An 18,185-nucleotide genomic window follows, 5' to 3' on the forward strand; every position below is an offset into this window, starting at 1 on the left:
GCCCTCAGTGCAAAGTTTAGTCTTTTGCTTATGATAAAATCATGTTATATAATTATAATTTGTTTTTTCTAGTTTCAAAAATATCAAGTTGGAAAATAGACATTCATCCATAAAATTAAAGATGATTTAATTTGTCAGTTTTCAGCCATTTAGTAGTTTGATTTGAAAATGTTTGGCTCCCAATCAGTCTCTAAAGTTTTTTATAATGTGCAAATACGATATTTTGAATTTTTAGATTCCAGGTTACCAGTATGTGACATCAGAAGGTGGTTGTATAGAACATGTTCCAATTTCTTCTAACTTTATTCAGGTAATTTTCATTGGCAATTGTAGATGAAATAAGGTTAGCTTATTATGGTTCATTTCTTAGCCTTAAAACACAAGGATTCTGATTATAGGTGTTGGGTGTGGGATCATATACTGCTGTGCCCCCTCTTCTCCCTCCTGGATTTCTGCTTGGCCTATGAAGGGGTATACAAAAGGGGCTCTGTTCTTCTGATGGCCTGTCCTCTGATAGACAGACAGTAGTGCATGGTGGCAGGGGGCTTCCCACTCTTGGGACCTGTCGAATAGTAGTGTAACCGATAATATTTTATGCAGTTATGTGACTATTCAGTTACATAATATCTAAACATGAGTTTCAAACTAGGGATGTATGTGGATTTATTCTGAATATTGTTAACCAAGCATGTGCTTAAAATGCCGGTGGTCATCTGGAGTAGGCTTTATTTAAATGTTCTCCTGGGTACTTCCACTAGAGAGAGAATTGGGAAATTTTTGTTATAAAAGCTTAGTATAGCATGCTGAATGTTCACAAATAGTACTAAAACTTATTAGAGAACTAGCATGACTTCTGCATGCATAGATTGAAAATCAGACAGATCTCCTGTGTAAGCTGGGCATTGAAATCCTACCAAAATCATGTAACTGACAGCCTTATTCTAAAATGGTTGTCAAGCATGGCTTGGTAGCTTACATAATTCCTCTCCTAGCATGTGCAAGATGTAAGAAAGTAAAAAGAAGTGTTACATTTATTGCATTCTATTAACTGCTTTTATCCTGTTTTCTAAATACCCTTTTCAGCAGCCGTTTGATGATGATCCCGATAAAGAGAAGAAAATAAAGGAACTTGAGTTGCTTCTTATGTCAGCTGAGAATGAAATCAGAAGAAAGCGAGTATCGTCTGTAAGAACTGTACATTTATATAAAAAGTTCTTTTTGCTTTTGCGTTAAGATCAGTCAGCCGTTCATTAATGGATGCTAGTATTTCTATAATAGCACTGTTATCTTTAATATGCTTTTCCAAAACTGATCAAATTTGGTCAACTTGAGGGAATGTGCATTTGGGTTTTTTTCTTATATAGTATTTTTATCTGGAGGTAAATACTATGGTATAGTCAAGAGCTTTTTTTCATAATGTAGATCAAGCTCTTAAAATGGTAACTTTACACTCAGCTCTAATTTGAGATCTACTCCAGCAACTTCTAATTTTTGGAGTAATTGTGTAACTTTCAAAGGGGTAACCATATGAAGAAGGACTGCAAGATTTTGTTACCTTAAAAACAGATACTTAAAGTCAGATACAGTTGACTTAAAAAATACTTATTTTCTTAGGTAAACCATTTAGTTGATCAACATAGATGATGAAAAAAGCCCATATTTTAATATATTTCATTTTCTACCATCAACTCACAGAAAAGATAGCAAAAGAGACCTATGGCTAGGGCCTTACTAATTTCAGGGTCTATTTTGGTCAATGTTGTGGTCCTAAGATTTTAAACATTGTAAGTTTCATGGTTTCAGATAGTGAAATCTGAAATGTCAGTGTTGTAACTGTTGGGATTGTGCTGCTGCCAGCAGTACTGCAAAAGTTAAGACTAGCATGGTATGGTACTGCCATCCTTCTGCCCTGCTGCCTTCAGAGCTGGGCCCTAGATAGCAGCTGCCACTTTCTAGCTGTCCAGCTCTGAAAGCAGCAATGCAGACATCAAGATGGAATAGTATGGTATTGCCACCCTTAAATCTATGCTGCTGGTGGCAGGATATACTGCCTTTGGGATCTACATGCCCAGCCAGGAGCCACTATTCTCTGGCCACCCAGTGCTGAAGGCAGTGTAGACGTAAGGGTGGCAATGCTGTCACCCTCCCTACAATAACCTTGCAACCCCCGTCTCCTAGGGTGTGTCTAGACTACATGCCTCCTTCGACGGAGGCATGTAGATTAGCCAGATCGGAAGAGGGAAATGAAGCCGCGATTAAAATAATCGCGGCTTCATTTAAATTTAAATGGCTGCCCCGATCTGCCGATCAGCTGTTTGTCGGCAGATCGGGGGAGTCTGGACGCGATGCCCCGACAAAGAAGCCTTTCTTCATCGACACAGGTAAACCTGGTTTCACGAGGCTTACCTGTGTCGATGAAGAAAGGCTTCTTTGTCGGGGCATCGCGTCCAGACTCCCCCGATCTGCCGACAAACAGCTGATCGGCAGATCGGGACAGCCATTTAAATTTAAATGAAGCCGCGATTATTTTAATCGCGGCTTCATTTCCCTCTTCCGATCTGGCTAATCTACATGCCTCCGTCGAAGGAGGCATGTAGTCTAGACACACCCCTACTCAGTGCCTTTTTTTGGCTCAAGACTCCCAGTTTGAGAAATGCTGGTTTTCCCTGAGCAACCTGTATAGTATAGGGTCAAAATACACAAGACTAGATTTCATGTGAGAGATCAGATTTCATGGTCCATGACACATTTTTCATGATTGTGAATTTGGCAGGGCCCTATTAATGGTTCTGTGGAACACAACTGTCTTCTGCAGTTCCCACGATGGTGTTCATAAGGGGACATTTATTTTAAAAGATTACTTTCTTCTGCCATGCAAACTTGAATGATCTGTAAAGGCGAAGTGAATAGTGAAGCAGAACAATTTGCAGATGAGAAAGTTAGTCAGAACCAGTGAAGACAGAGAGTAACTTCAGGAAAGACTGAAACAAGCTACATGAGTAGGCAACATAATTACATATGAAATTCAGTGTAAAAAGATGCCAAGTAATGCACATTGAAGGGGAAAAGAGAAAAAAATATATATGGAGATATACTTCTCTCAGAGAGAGTGGGAAGGGACCTTTCAAGGTCATTGAGTCCATCCAGTCCCCTGCCTTCACAGCAGGTCCAAATACCATCCCTAAATGGCCCCCTCAAGGATTGAGCTCCCAACACTGCATTTAGCAGGCCAGTGCTCAAACCACTGAGCTATCCCTTCCCTCTTTGAGTAAGGTTAAGGATAAAGAAGATAACAAAATAAATTTAAGAGAAGGGCAATGTTGAATGTGTGTCCTGTAAACTTAAGTGAAATAAACATGTAATTGAATTACTTCACAAGTTAACTTTTGGTGGAGAAAGGTGGGGAGATTATTGAGCTGAATAAAACTGTTATAGAGTACATCCACTGGAGAATGGCAAACATTATTTCTGAAAAAAATATTACTATGCAATGTGTCCGTAATAATGTTTATGTAACTTGTACTAAATAATGTTTCTGACTAATTTTCAATTTCTAAATTGAATAAAACAACACATTTCTATTATACTACTAGCAAGCTGGAAGTTTCTCTAGCTGGTCTGGAAGCTTCATCATGGAAGATAGCATGTCTAATACTCTAAATAGTCTTGGGGAGCAAACAAGTGAGTTTTACAGTATGGATGAGACCCAGGGTGCATCTGCCCAGCAGAATTCACCTACCAAGTATCTGGCTGTGGAGGCGAATGCAGTGTTGTCATCTCTACAGACCATTCCAGAATTTGCAGAGACACTAGAGCTTATTGAATCTGTAAGTTTGGAAGTGTGATGTTCTCTAGATTTCAATAAAAAGTAATCCATTTACTTGAAAAATGTTCATATTTGCCAGCCAGCTTGAAATTACCTATCTGGCACCGCGTGAAGTATAATTTCACTCTGTTGATTGTTTTTTGTTTTGTTTTGTTTTGTTTTGTTTTGTTTTGTTGGAAGTCATGAGAGAATTGTACTGAAAACAAAGTATATACAATTGTCTGGTTGTGTAAGAGAAGTAGGTGAAATATTTAATCCAGAGTGAAATGCCTTAGTTAAAAGCTTGATTTTAGCTGAGTTAAATTGACATTTTTATGCCAGAAATTGAGGTAGCTGGTTGTCCGAGCCGAACAACCAATCTTAAATGCATCAAGTTACTACTGTTTAGACTGTAAATGTATGCTTAAATCAGATTGTGTGATTGAGTGGGTAACACTCAATATTATTTTAATAGTGTTTAAAAGATTAGTATTAATACTATTTAACTTCTCTGGATGCTTTCAGTGAATTATAACTAGTTTCTAAAGTTCATATGTAGATGCAATATACGAAGAGTAACTGTTGCTGACATGAAATATTCCAAACAGGAACTTTGCAATCCACAGCTTCAATTTGGAACATTTCAGATATGCAAAAATTAAGATAAAACGCAAGTACATCCATGCCTGAGTGTCTTGTATCCTTATATTGTAGGATCCAGTAGCATGGAGTGATGTCACCAGCTTTGACCTTTCTGAGGCTGCTAATTCCCCTGTCAAAACTGCTCCAGTAACATTAATGAGGATTCAACATAATGAAGGGGCAATGGAGTGCCAGTTTAATGTTAGTGTTGTTCTTGATAGCAAAAAAAATAATTGTAGCAGTGGAGAAGAAGCAATTCTTTCAACATCCCCTTCCATAGCTAAGTTCAGCACCCCACCTGCTATCCTAAGGAAGAAAAAAAGATTGCGAGTTGGACAGTCACCAGTCAATGAGCTGAATGATGGGTCATATAATGATGCTGTCAGTGTTTCACTGAAACAAACACCAGTGAAAACACTACCCTTTTCTCCATCACAGGTATGAATTTCCTAATACTGCTAGACAGCTGGTAGTGCAATGAACTGACACAAATTGCAGGATTCTTGAATAGTACGTGGTAACTTTAATTTAAATGTATTAAGCAACTGGTTAGAAAACATGTTAAAGGATTGGCTGAATCAAAGGGTGAGCTTTAATACAAAAGAAATGGGTTATCAGACTTGCTTTCTGGGATTGACTTCCGCTGCAGTTTTACATTTGGTCAGAACTTTTCTTCCTGCACATACTGGAGGTGGTTCAGATTTGACTGTGTAGCTGCAAGGCCTTGCCACATCCCTTTTATTTTTTTTAAAGAAAATTCAAATTCAGGTTTCACTAGTAAATTCAGCTCATATTGTGGGGCTAGAGGTGTATACATTTTAAACAAGTTAGTAGAGATTTTTGGTGCAAATCATGTGGGATAGTAGTGGGGATGTTTTTTATTATTCAACATAATGTGAGAGTTCATGTTCTGTAAGTTGACTTAATTTTTTCTTTTAGTTTTTCAACACATGCTCTGGAAATGAACAATTTAACCTTGAAAACCCTGCATTTACATCAACTCCAATCTGTGGGCAAAAAGTCCTTATTACAACTCCTCTCCACAAGGAAATGACACCAAAAGACCAAAAGGAAAATGCGGGGTAGGATGACACTAAAGATTTGATGTTAAAATAAGAGAGAATCTGAGACTATGCAAAGTCAAATCTGTATATGTGACTATTAATCTTTTTAAATGAAGTCTAAATATTGGCATGCAAATATAAATCAGCCTTAATATTTTTCCCAAGAAATTACTTTGTTTAATTTTAGTTTTCCCTTAATCTTTTTAATATTGAAAAAAATGAAAATTAGTCCAGATATACTTGGGACATATGCCTAGTGACTTATTACTTCATGTATGTGTGTCTATGTTCCCTATTGTATAAAGCAGTAAACAGAAAAGCTAATTTTTCTTGAATTTGTCATATAACTTTAATTCTATCAGGAATCATGAACTTTTTCTCTGCTTGGATAGTTTTAGAACTCCAACAATTAGAAGATCTTTACTGGGTACCACACCAAGGACTCCAACTCCTTTTAAGAATGCTCTAGCTGCTCAGGAGAAAAAATATGGCCCTCTCAAAATTGTGGTATGTGAACTCTTTGCCTGTTCATTAATGTTTCTCTTATTTAAGACTGATTGATTCCCTTCATCATACAAAATACTGAGTTATAAAGTGAGCCTTAATGTGAACATTTTAAAAAACAGCTAAATTATTAGTGCTGTTGGAAGGTGCTGTACTTTCCAATGCTGGAAGATTAGTCTTCCATTTATCTAGAGCTTCAGAGAGGTAGCCAAATTAGTCTGAAGCAGGAAAAACTTCAAAATCAACAAATAGTCTAGTATAAGGATGTAAAAGACTAGTTGACTATCCGATAAGCATTTGCTTATTGGATAGTATTTTGACTAGTCAATATCCCCTCCGCTCCACCCCCTTTGCCGCCTCTATAAGATAGAGGTGGCAAGGGGGGGAGGGGTACTTCAAAGTAGCTGCATCGCACAGCGGCACTGCCACTTTGAAACCCCCAGGCGGCTTTTCAAAGGGGCAGCTGTGGAGCCCAGGATCAGCTGGGGACTCCTCAGCTGATCCGGGGTTCCGGGGAAATGCTGCGTGGAGCCCGGGATCAGCTGGGCAGTCCCAACTGACCCCAACCTCTGTCCGGCATTTTCTCAGAACCTGGGATCAGCTGGGGCCACTGACCCTGGGCTCCATGGTTTTGAAGTGCACAAGAGCCCCCACTGGGGACTCTTGTGCATTTCAAAGCAGGCACTCATATGCATCCCAGAGTCAGCAGGAGTTTCCACTGGCCCTGGGCTGTATGCTGAGTTCTACATTCCTCCTTTGAAATGTACAAGAGCCCCTGATGGGCTCTTGTACATTTCAAAGGAGGAATGCGGAAGTGCCTATCGACTAGTTGATGGAAATTCCGTCGACTAGTCAATTAACCGCATTTTAACATCCTTAGTCTAATAGCACCTTAAAGACTAACAAAACATGTAGATGGTATCATGAGCTTTTGTGGGCACAGCCCACTTCTTCAGATGTCCGGAGTGTTGAAAGTCCAGGACAGTTACAGCCTGGGGCAGCAACAGCACAAGCTTCCCATTTATGCCCCACCAATGTGCTCCAATCATTTTTTGAAGGGACCATCTCTAGGGGGAAAAGATTCAGGCCCCATGCTCATTCTGCTGATATCCTCTAGGAACTTGTCTACACTACCACTTAAGTTTCATATATAACTTACATTGCTCAGGTGGGTGAAAAACTCATCCCCCTGAGTGATATAGACTACATTGACGTAAGTTGCTCTGCAGCCTAGTAATGAAGAGCAGTTCTAAGAATACCAATAAGGCTTAGTCGGTTCGCATGCATATAGTTTGGTTTATGCATGTTAATGCCATGATGCAAAAATCTTAATACTTTATTTGTTTTTATTTTGGAATCAAACCATGTTTTTCAAGCCAGAGGGTCTGAGCATGTTGTGCTTCTTCAGTTAGATAATAGATAATGCAGATAAGTGTGTGCCTGTCTCTTTTTGACACTTAAAAACCAAGATCAGCCCTGGTGTAAACTGGTGCAATTTCTAGTCAGCCATCTCACATGAGTGAATTTAGTTCTTATGCTTCCCGGAGTTAGCCACTGGTCAGTTTCAGCAGCGGCTGACTTGGGGAAGTCTGGAGCAGAGCAGCTGGGGTGCTGCCGGGTTGGTCCCGCAGCGCTGAGGGGCGCATCCCCCCCTCCCCCACTCCACCCCAGACCCTTCATAGCCCCCCCTTCCTATAGTCCGGCATATTTGATTATCTGGCACCCCTTGGGTCCTAAAGGTACCGGATTATCGGAAGTTTACTGTAGTACATTCTTAAAATAAAATCTGGAATATTCTAGAGAAAAGGGAGCTTTCATGAAACCTCATATAAAACGACAGTGTGTTTTCTTTGATTCTTCTGACTTTTTATGGGTAGCTTCTTTTTGCCATTATAACCATAAAATAGCTTTACGCCTATGCATTTTCAAATAGAGTGCTCATATTAGCTGTACTTCTTCATGCTGAATTACTTGACGCACAGGAATTGAAGCCAATGGATTTACAGTGTTTGGGTGTTTCTTTGTTTCCACAAACATTAAAGGCACCTCACATTCAGCTAAGGGAATTGAGACCACCTTTGCTTACACTTCACTCTGGATTCTAACTTCTGCTTATCACCCAGCAAATAATAACTTGACACTCCTGCTTTTACCACTACTATCTTGGCTTTTAAAAACAAAATTTTGGACTTAGTGGAAACCCACCCCCTACCTGGTACATAAAGGGATGATCTGTATGTGAAATTATATACAGTATTTGTATATAGTACTCATCTGAAGTGGGTTTCCCCCAAAAAACTCATGATCCTATATATTTTTGTTAGTCTCTAAGGCTATGTCTAGACTGCAAGCCTCTTTCGAAAGAGCCTCTTTCGAAAGAGAGCGTCTAGACTGCACGCGGAATTTCGAAAAAGCAAGCCGCTTTTTCGAAAGAAAGCACCCAGTGAGTCTGGATGCTCTCTTTCTAAAAAGCCTGTTTGCTTTCAAGAACGCCTTCTTTCGAAAGAGCACTTTCGAAAGAAGGAGTTCTTCCTCGTGGAATTAGGTTTACCACCGTCGAAAGAAAAGCCGCATTCTTTCGATTTAATTTCGAAAGAACGCGGCTGCAGTCTAGACGCAGGTGAAGTTTTTTCGAAAAAAGGCTACTTTTTTCGAAAAAACCCCTGAGTCTGGACACAGCCTAAAGTGCCACAGGACTGCTGCTTGTTCTTGTAGTATTTTATGGTTATTAGTTTCTTAAGCAAAGATCTATTATTATTGTCAATACAAATTTCTCCCCAAAAAGGATCACATTTTTGTAATACAGGCAGTCCCCGGGTTACGTACAAGATAGGGACTGTAGGTTTGTTCTTAAGTTGAATCTGTATGTAAGTCGGAACTGGCGTCCAGATTCAGCTGCTGCTGAAACTGACCGCCAGTTCTGACTTACATACAGATTCAACTTAAGAACCCCAAGCTTCCCCAAGTCATCTGCTGCTGAAACTGATGAGCGCTGATTCCAGGAAACCTGGGGCAGAGCAACTCTGCCTCGGGCTTCCTGTAGTCAGCGCTGGTCAATTTCAGCAGCGGCTGACTTGGGGACGCCTGGGGCAGAGCAGCTGGGGTGCTGCTGGGTTGCTCCAGTAGCACCGCTCCTCACGCTACTGGACCAACCCAGCAGCACCCCAGCTGCTCTGCCCCAGGCGTCCTGATTCAGCCACTGCTGAAACTGACCAGCAGCGGCTGAATCAGGACCTGGGGCAGAGCAGCTGGGGTGCTGCCGGGTTGGTCCAGTAGTGCCCAGAGCGGGTGCTGCAGGACCAATCGGCAGCGCCCCAGCTGCTCTGCTCCAGGGTCCAAAACAAAAGCCTGGTCTGCTGGGGGGGGGGGCACACTATCCGCGCCCCCCCCCCAAGCAGACCAGGGACACGGGGAGCAGAGCAGCAGCGGCAGCGGGGTGCCGCGCCTCTGAGGCTTTGCTCTGGCAAAGTCTCAGAGGCGCGGGACCCCTTCCCCCCCCCCCCCCGCGGCTGCGGCTTCAGTCCCGGTGCCTGTGGTCTGCTGGGGACCGTCCCCAGCAGACCACAGGCACCGGGACTCAAGCGGCAGCAGCGAGCGGGTTCCCGCGCTTCTGAGTCCCGGTACATGCTCTGGCAAAGCCTCAGAAGCGCGGGAACCCGCCCGGTGCCCCTGGTCTGCTGGAGACGGTCTCCAGCAGACCAGGGGCACCGGAACAGCTTACGAACGGGGCTTTCTCGCCCCGCAGCTCGCAGGTAGCAATCCGCTACCTCGACCTCCGGGGCGAGAAAGCCCCGTTCGTAAATGCGGATCCGACGTAAGTCGGATCCGCGTAAGTCGGGGACTGCCTGTACATAAACCATAGTGCCATTTACAGGGGATGAAACATCCCCATTGTGTGTATAGTCTGAATTTGCAAGTATAAAATAAAATTGGACATTCTAATCCAATAATGTATATGTTCAGTTTGAAATGTCCCCTGCAAAAATAGTATAGGTTTGGACCTTCCTGGTCTGGCACCCTTGGGACCTGACCAGTCCCGGATTAGGGATTTTGCTGGACCAGAGGAGGTCATTTCTGGTCCCCCTGACACCAGCCCCCTACCAGCCCTGGCCTGATTGCTGGCCTCCTGGTCCCCTTCCCGCTCTCACTAGCCCTCACTACCTTGTCAGATCCTGCTGCAGCACCTGGCAGCCCTGCCACGTCCGCACACCGGGCTCCTGCTCCACACTGTGCAGTTCCACTACCACATGTGGCGCTCCCACTGCCCTGCTGGGATTCCTTGCTGCAGTATGGCAGTTTCCCACTTGCCAGTCTACAGGGCTCCCATGTGCTAGCTCTCCATTGGGACTTTCTGGTCCTGGAATATTCATGGTCCTGCCAGACCACGGATGTTGCTGGACAAGAAAATCCCAGTTAAAAGAGTTTCAACCTATACAATGGCTTGTTCTACTACGATGTGATTCTTCTCAGGGAAAATTAATTATTCTTAGTTCTGTTGGCTAATAAATACAAACTGGTATGTAGTTTATATAAAAACTTTCCTTGTTTAAGATTAAAAATGTTTATATGCTTGATGGGGAAACAAGCTGGCTAAAAATAACTTGGAATAATATAGCATTGTTAAAATCTGTGCAGCCTTGAAATGCTGAACTGTAGTTATCAAATTAAGTAATTTTTATTCCTTGATTTGTTGATGTATTTTACTGACACTTTTTATCTCCTATGGAAGAGATTATACCTCCTTGCGGTAGTAAACAAAATGGATGTAAAATGTGGTGAAAGCCAGCAACTCATACATTTTCTGTGCCTTTCCCTCCACCTCCGATTTAAATCAGTCACAGCCACTTGCCTTCTTGGAGGAAGATATTAGAGAGGTTTTAAAAGAGGAGACTGGAACAGACATATTCCTTAAGGAGGAAGATGACTCTGTTTATAAAAGCTGCAAGCAAGAGGTGATGGTGCAGTATATTGCCATTTTTTGCTACCACTATTGTAATAAAACAACTCTTAAATTGTAGTAATTATTTTCTTTGTAAAATGTTGATCACAGCACACTTCTGCTAAGAAAGTCAGAAAGTCATTGGTATTGGATTCTTGGGAAAAAGAAGAACTTGGCGCCCAGCTCTTCAATGAAGATAATGTTTTGGATGTACAGGTTGGTACACTAGTAAATAATGGCGCTGGGAGAAATTTTGATGAAAAATTTAACAAATATTTCTCCATTTCTAAAAAAAAAAAAAAATCAGCTTTAATTAATAGTCACCCTAGGTCTAACTATTGACAAGTAAGAGTAAACTTCATGCAATTAAAAAAAAAAAGTTGTCTCCAGTTTCTTCTTGGGGAATGCTCCATGCAGTAGTATGTGGGAGTGTGTTTTGGGAATGTCTGGATTGTATTGCAAGTGTGGATCTTTTGTTTGTTGGACCACTGAGTTCTTGGATGGCAGTGGACAGGGGAAATCTTGCCTGTTTAGTCAATTTTAAGGACGGATGGTGATGAGTAGACCTGTTCCATCCTTGGGAAGAAGGCCACTGGCTGTAGTATGGTGGTTATAGGATGGGAAACTTTTGAAATAAAGGGGGAAAAGGGAGAATTCCAAGGGTATGTCTACACTGCCACCCTAGTTTGAACTCGGGTGGCTAATGTAGGCATTCGAACTTGCAAATGAAGCCTGGGATTTGCATGTTCCCGGGCGGGCGCCATTTTTAAATTCCCATAGTTCGAACTACCTGCCCGCAGCTACATGCGGCACGGACTAGGTAGTTCGAATTAAAGCTCCTAATTCGAACTACCGTTAAACCTCTTTTTTTCCCTTTTTTGTTTTTTTTGGAAGTAATAGTTAAAGGTTATTTTACTAAATACTAACTTTTTATTCCTCTTCCCCATTTCTTGTCTTTTTGCCATTAGTCAGAAAATATCTATACTACATCTTTACTAATGATACCGTTATTGGAAATACATGACAACAGATGTAACCTGACATTGGAGAAACAGGCTATGACTTCAACAAGCAAAACAAATGCAGTAATTAAAAAGAAACAGAATTCTTGCACTTCAAAAAATGTCAAAACAGAAAAGTCTCTTCAGGTCTGGATTCAAGATACCTTTTTGTTAATTTCATTACCAATGTCAACTGTTAAATGGTCTCTAGTCCTTTTTTTTTTTTTTTTAAAGTTTGTACCTCAGTCTTTTGGTAGCTGATATTTTTGCCATCATTATTATTTGGGTCAGTATTTCCATGATTCCTGTCTTTTGAGCTTGTAATTCAGCCATAGAAACTTACTTTGTCTGAACTGGACAATTTTTAAGTAAACTCTTTTTATTTGGATTACAGGTAGTCCCCGAGTTACGCGGATCCGACTTATGTCGGATCCGCAGTTACGAACGGGGATTTTCTTGCCCCGGAGGACTCGAGTTGCTCCCCGTCTCCCTGGTCTGCTGAGACGGGGAGCAAAGCGGCGGAGGACCTGGGGCCGGACCCGCGGCCTCTTCCAGATCAGCTGATCTGGAAGCGGCCGCGGGTCCGGTCCTGGGTCCTGCGCCGCTTTCCTCAGCGTCTCCCTGGTCTGCAGACCAGGGAGACGCTGAGCAAAGCGGCGCAGGACCCGGGCCGGACCGCGGCGCTGATCTGGAAGCTAGTGCCCCCCCCAGCAGACCAGGGAGATGTGGAGCAAAGCCCGGGGCCTGTGGTAGATCAGGTGGGGCGCTGCTGGTTGGTCCCGCAGCACCGCTCCTTGGCGCTACTGGACCAACCCGGCAGCACCCCAGCTGCTCAGCCCCAGGAGTCCTGATTCAGCCGCTGCTGATCAGTTTCAGCAGTGGCTGAATCAGGACACCTGGGGCAGAGCAGCTGGGGTGCTGCTGGGTTGGTCCAGTAGCGCCGAGGAGCGGCCGCGCTACTGGACCAACCCAGCAGCACCCGAGCTGCTCTACCCCAGGTGTCCCCAAGTTAGCCGCTGCTGAAACTGACTAGCGGCTGACTACAGGAAGCCCGAGGCAGAGTTGCTCTGCCCCAGGCTTCCTGGAATCAGCTGCTGATCAGTTTCAGCAGCAGCTGACTTGGGGATGCCTGGGGTTCTTAATTGAATCTGTATGTAAGTCAGAACTGGTGTCCAGATTCAGCGGCTGAATCTGGATGCCAGTTCTGACTTACATACAGATTCAACTTAAGAACAAACCTACAGTCCCTATCTTGTACGTAACCCGGGGACTGCCTGTCCTTACATTCTGAAATTAGACGTATCAGTTTTATTTTAGGATTGAAACACTTGGTAATGTTAAATGGCTAACATTTATCAGAAAAGTGGTTCTGTGTAATCACAAATTTCCTTTGGGACAGATTCTGGTTTGTGGTTACATGGCAGTAGATTTCTCACAGCTCCTTATGCTAGCTCTTTAAAAGACTACTACAAATCCGGCCTGAGGCAGAGACATTCTACACATTTGCTTCCCATGCTTGAATGTCAGTCCACAGGATTTCTGCAGAGTTGGGGAGGGCCATATCCACTACCATCTTCCACTCATCCCACAATGTCTAATTCTCCCCTCTTTCACAGCTGGCAAACATTGCTGTGTTTAAAAAAAAAAAAAAAAAAGTACCTTGCATCCTTTCAAGACACCATGCCCCTCCCAGTTGTCAAAGCTTCCCCCTGAACGGCAGTTACTGGGCATTGTTAATACTGCATTTGCTGCCTTTTGAAACTTCACCAGAGTAAAATAAATGGGAAAACATTCTAAAAGATGGGTTTTACTCGATTGGCTATTGCAACATCAATTACAATGCATATTTCAATTTAAGAAAGCCTCTCTTGATACTTCACTTCTGTTGCCTTAGAGCTTTCAGCATGGCACATAGGGACTGCTAGTGGCCTGAAAAAATCAGTAAACTTTCACGCAATTTATGTAATGGGTATTGCAGAATACATGAACTCTAACAATAAAATGTGGTATTACAGGTTGGACTTTCCTGGTCCAGCACCGTTGGGACCTGACTGGTCCCAAACAAGAGAATTTGCTGGACCAGGGGAGGTGTCCTCTGCCACCTGTCCTGAGCCAGCTAGGCTGTTAGTTGTGCTGTTACTGCCCCTAGCCCTAACCATGTTGCTGGCCCTCCTGTCATTAGGCTCCCGGGCTCTATGATCTAGGAGCATCTGTAGTCCAGCAGGACCACAGATGTTGCTGGACCGGAGTGTGTCAGTTTTCAGAGGTGCAACCTGTACTTGAATTTTTATGATTAATAAACTGTTGTGAAATTTAGTGTGGATAGCATTTAAAAGAGAATCTGAATTGGGATTGTATTTAAATTCTGAAGTATTCCAAATACAACTATTTAAAATGTATAATTTTCTTTTAACTTTTTTTTAATATAGTCAAATTGTGAATGGGAAGCAGTTGTTTATGGAAAAACAGAAGATCAGCTTATCATGACTGAACAAGCAAGAAGATATCTGAGCACATATACAGCTTCTGGCAGCACTTCAAGGGCTCTAATTCTGTGAGGATTGCTGCAACTTATAAAACCATACCTTCCCCTTACAATTAACACTAAACTGAAGGAGATTTCAGTTAAATATATGTGAATGAAGTCTTTGGTTTTTGAGACATCCTTGTAAAGGAAAACTTGTCTCTTTAATTGGCAAAAGGCTGACATATCATGCTTTTCCTTTGGAAGTAAAGGATAGCACAAACAATCCTGAAAGTAACTTTTTTCAACATTAAAAAAAAAAAATCTAAAGCAAGGTGTAAATAGTATTTGAGTAAATGTCAGTGTACACTTTTTTTACCCCAATTTTTCACATTTTTCTTCATGACATACGTTGCTACTCTCCAGTTAATACATTTTTTAATGTAGGATAGGTTTACAGGTACTTCTGATTTCTGAATAAGCAACATACATAGCTGTATGAAAATGCTTTTGCTTAAGTGCTCAGTTGCTTATGTAGCATTTTTTTTCTACATATAAAGAAACACGATGGAAAGGAGTCTAAAGGAAGGATAGAAAGTTGCACTACTAGTTTTTGGTATGCTGCAAAAACAATAAAATTAACTACAGTGTTAAATATATTTATTTGAGAATGGTACTAGAAATATGATAGTAGGCAAATGGGATGAATTAAGTTTTTCATTAGTGTAAAACATCAGTATTCATAAATCTCAGAAACTGAGACAATTGTTGAATGTATTGTACAGTATGTAGGAACAGGGAAACTTTTGTAAATTGGAAGGGATTCTGTCTTTATAATTTATTTTCATTTTAAAGCTTAAATGTAGATATTTATGTGTACATAGGTTGTCTAGAAGCCAATGTTGTTTCCTGTTATAACAGCTAAAATGGTAAAGGACAAGTTTTAACCTTGAAGTATTGAATAGCTGCATCATTACAGTCTGTGAAGCATATAAATCTATACTGTATGTTACATCTACCTAAGGATTGCACTATATACCCTTCAAATCATGTTGGTCGGCAAAGTAGTTTATAAACTATTCCTTTATAATAATATTACAGGTATTCCGATAACATGTTTTTAATTAATTATATGTATGAGAGCAAGCTGGAGGTCCTGTATGTGACCCTATTCATGAATTAAAAATGAATGAATTTTATTACATGTTTAAAAAAACTTGGCACCTTTGTTTTTAAAAACAGTCTTATCTGCACTTAGAAGTTTGACCATTGTATATTTACATACTAAATATTAGAAGAGGGAAGAGAACATTTTTATTTATGAAAATATTTGTCCTTATTTAAACCTTTACAGGTTACAACAGTTGCTTCAGTTGCCTATTTTAGGTATTTGCACTTACTTTGTCTCTTTTGAAGGAATGTTTTGGTTTGCTTTTGTTGTAGAGATTTTTATGTAGTTAATTTCTTGCAGATTATATAATTGTGTGCTATCAACAATACTGACAAGTAAATAGAATTGTACACTGTAGTTTTAGCTATTTATAATTCAGACACTCTTCCTCTCCACTCCCGGGTGTGCTGCTATTGATAATAGCAGAATCGGCTTGCTGCTATGAGAGATGGAAAGAGCGGGCATCATATGCACTGTATGTAAAATTTCCCAAAAAAAAATGATGGCAGGTTCTCCAGTTATCTTAATGAGATCAACCATTACTATGCCGGATATAGCAAAATTTATGCCACAGAATTTATACCACGTAATACCAAGATCTTCAGAAAATGGTTTGTTATTTAATTTGAACACTTGGTATATGGTATGTTGAAAAGCAATATGTGGTTATTTAAAATACTTTTTAAAACAGCTCATGGGTTCCAGTATTTTTAAAGAACTGTTTAAATATTGAATGTTTTTAAGCCTACTATAGAATCTAGGCATTTAAAAGTTACATCCATTTTAAATCAGATTAAAAGTAAGAGAAATGCTTATAGAAAAGAGATCTAAAAATCCAAGATGTGCGAGGATTATTCCTCATTCGTGTCAAATGGGAGGAGCCGATTAGAACCCCTTGGCATGGTGGTTTTGGTGTGTTCATTGCTAGCAGTAGATTTCACAAGGAGAATCCAATTTGTGGCACAAAATGAATGAAAGTGATTAAGTTGCATAATATGTAGAGAGATTCTTGTAATTCTTTCATGCCAGGAACTGGATTTTTCCCCCCCTGGATTTTTTTTAGAAGAAATGGTTGCACCAAAGACACCAGTACCAAGGTTAAACTTAGTTATGATAAGTAGTATTTATTTGAATTGGTATTGGTTGAATCATCTAGTTAACTGCTTCTTTATTGCTTTAGCAAGAAGGTTTTAATCTTTTTTATCATCTTTTGAATGTTGTGTGCATTTGCATTTCTTTCAGTTTATAAGTAGACTATACATGCAGCAGCCAAACATGCATGAAAACTGACTACATATATAATTCATTTTGTTTTAAGGTTTTGATAAAATGTACAACAAATGCCTTGATGAAGTTGTTTTTTTGTTGTACAATGAACTTTGTTTCATGTAAGAAAATCTTGCATATAATGCAGACCCATATTAACAGCAGAAATAAAGCATCTATGTACAAGGTTACTGGAAAGGCTCTTGTTTCTTATGAGAAATAAGACTAGTTTGGTTTGTTTATTGTAAATGTTCTAGTTACATATTTTGAGAGAGTCTGAATGGAAAGCTGCAATAATTCCATAGCTGTCGATATGGAGAAGGGAAAACGTCTATGGGAATTATTATTTTGGTAAAGTGATTGTCAAGCAGAGGCTGTAGTGTGACTTCCATAGCTTAATTTTTCAGCTTACCTTTTAATATTCAGAAGAAAACTATTTTTGTTTTCCATTTCCCACTTCTGTTTATTACAGAGATTGTCACATTGGATCACAGAATGCATCACTACTTATTATTCGCTAAACGACTTACCTTTTCCAATTCCAATCTGGGCACACTCCACAAGAGCAGTTGCCACGTCTATCGCTTACCTGAGAAGAATTCCACTGCATGACATATGTTCAGTGGCCATGTGGTCTTAAGAAAACACTTTTGCAAAACATTATGCACTTGCTTCAGGACCCCTCCAGCATACTAAACTAGCAAAAGCTGTATTATAAACAGCATACTTACCTGATCCGAAATCCCTACCTCCATAAGAAAATATTGCTTTGAAGTCACCTAATGTAGAGCACTCCCAGAGATGCTGCTCGAAGAAGAAAAGGAGGTTACTCACCTTCCTGTAAATGATGTTCTTCGAGATGAGTATGCCTGAGGGTGTTCCACTACCCTCCCTTCCTCCCCTCTACTTTGGAATGCCCTTATGATAACATCTATAACACATTGTTTGCCGGGTTCCAGATGGAGAAGGAACTGAAGGGGGGGGGCGTACATGCGCGATGGCTCCGGGGAAGGCTCGTGTGCACTGCGCATGCGCGGCCCCCAATGCACTGCTAAGAAAAATCTGTTGAGAAGCAGTGGGATGCTCAACATCTTATGTGGAGCACCCCCAGGGATGCTTATCTCGAACATCAGTTACAGGAAGGTGAGTAACCTCCTTTTTCTTGCTTTTTGCTAAGAAGTAGTTCATTCCCATCTACCTTTACTCACCCTCCCTTTCCTGGAGAAGGCCGCTCTATTTGAGGGCTATACAGGCTACTTGTAGTCCCCTTAGTGTAAGTGAAATTGCTGCTGCATTTGTGACTATAACTTTTACCCAGATTTGCCACCT

At 41.0% G+C, this 18,185-nt stretch overlaps 1 protein-coding gene across 3 annotated transcripts in view; it reads left to right on the plus strand.

The window, feature by feature from the left end:
* MYBL1 (MYB proto-oncogene like 1) overlaps positions 1-17,047 on the plus strand; it is a 35,245-nt gene extending 18,198 nt beyond the window's left edge. For 2 of the 3 annotated variants that reach the window (XM_006131469.4, XM_075920605.1), the window contains 10 exons: positions 236-310; positions 1,084-1,185; positions 3,594-3,827; positions 4,520-4,885; positions 5,387-5,529; positions 5,904-6,018; positions 10,851-10,967; positions 11,066-11,170; positions 11,923-12,102; positions 14,385-17,047. In XM_006131469.4, the coding sequence (XP_006131531.2) occupies positions 236-310; positions 1,084-1,185; positions 3,594-3,827; positions 4,520-4,885; positions 5,387-5,529; positions 5,904-6,018; positions 10,851-10,967; positions 11,066-11,170; positions 11,923-12,102; positions 14,385-14,513 (1,566 nt within the window). In that variant the 3' untranslated portion in view covers positions 14,514-17,047. The remainder of the gene's footprint in view (positions 1-235; positions 311-1,083; positions 1,186-3,593; positions 3,828-4,519; positions 4,886-5,386; positions 5,530-5,903; positions 6,019-10,850; positions 10,968-11,065; positions 11,171-11,922; positions 12,103-14,384) is intronic. The other variant, XM_006131470.4, reaches the window with a different exon arrangement.
* The last annotated feature ends 1,138 nt before the right edge of the window (positions 17,048-18,185 follow it).

Source organism: Pelodiscus sinensis, chromosome 2 (genome assembly GCF_049634645.1).
Source record: "Pelodiscus sinensis isolate JC-2024 chromosome 2, ASM4963464v1, whole genome shotgun sequence".
Classification (NCBI taxonomy): Eukaryota; Metazoa; Chordata; order Testudines; family Trionychidae; genus Pelodiscus; species Pelodiscus sinensis.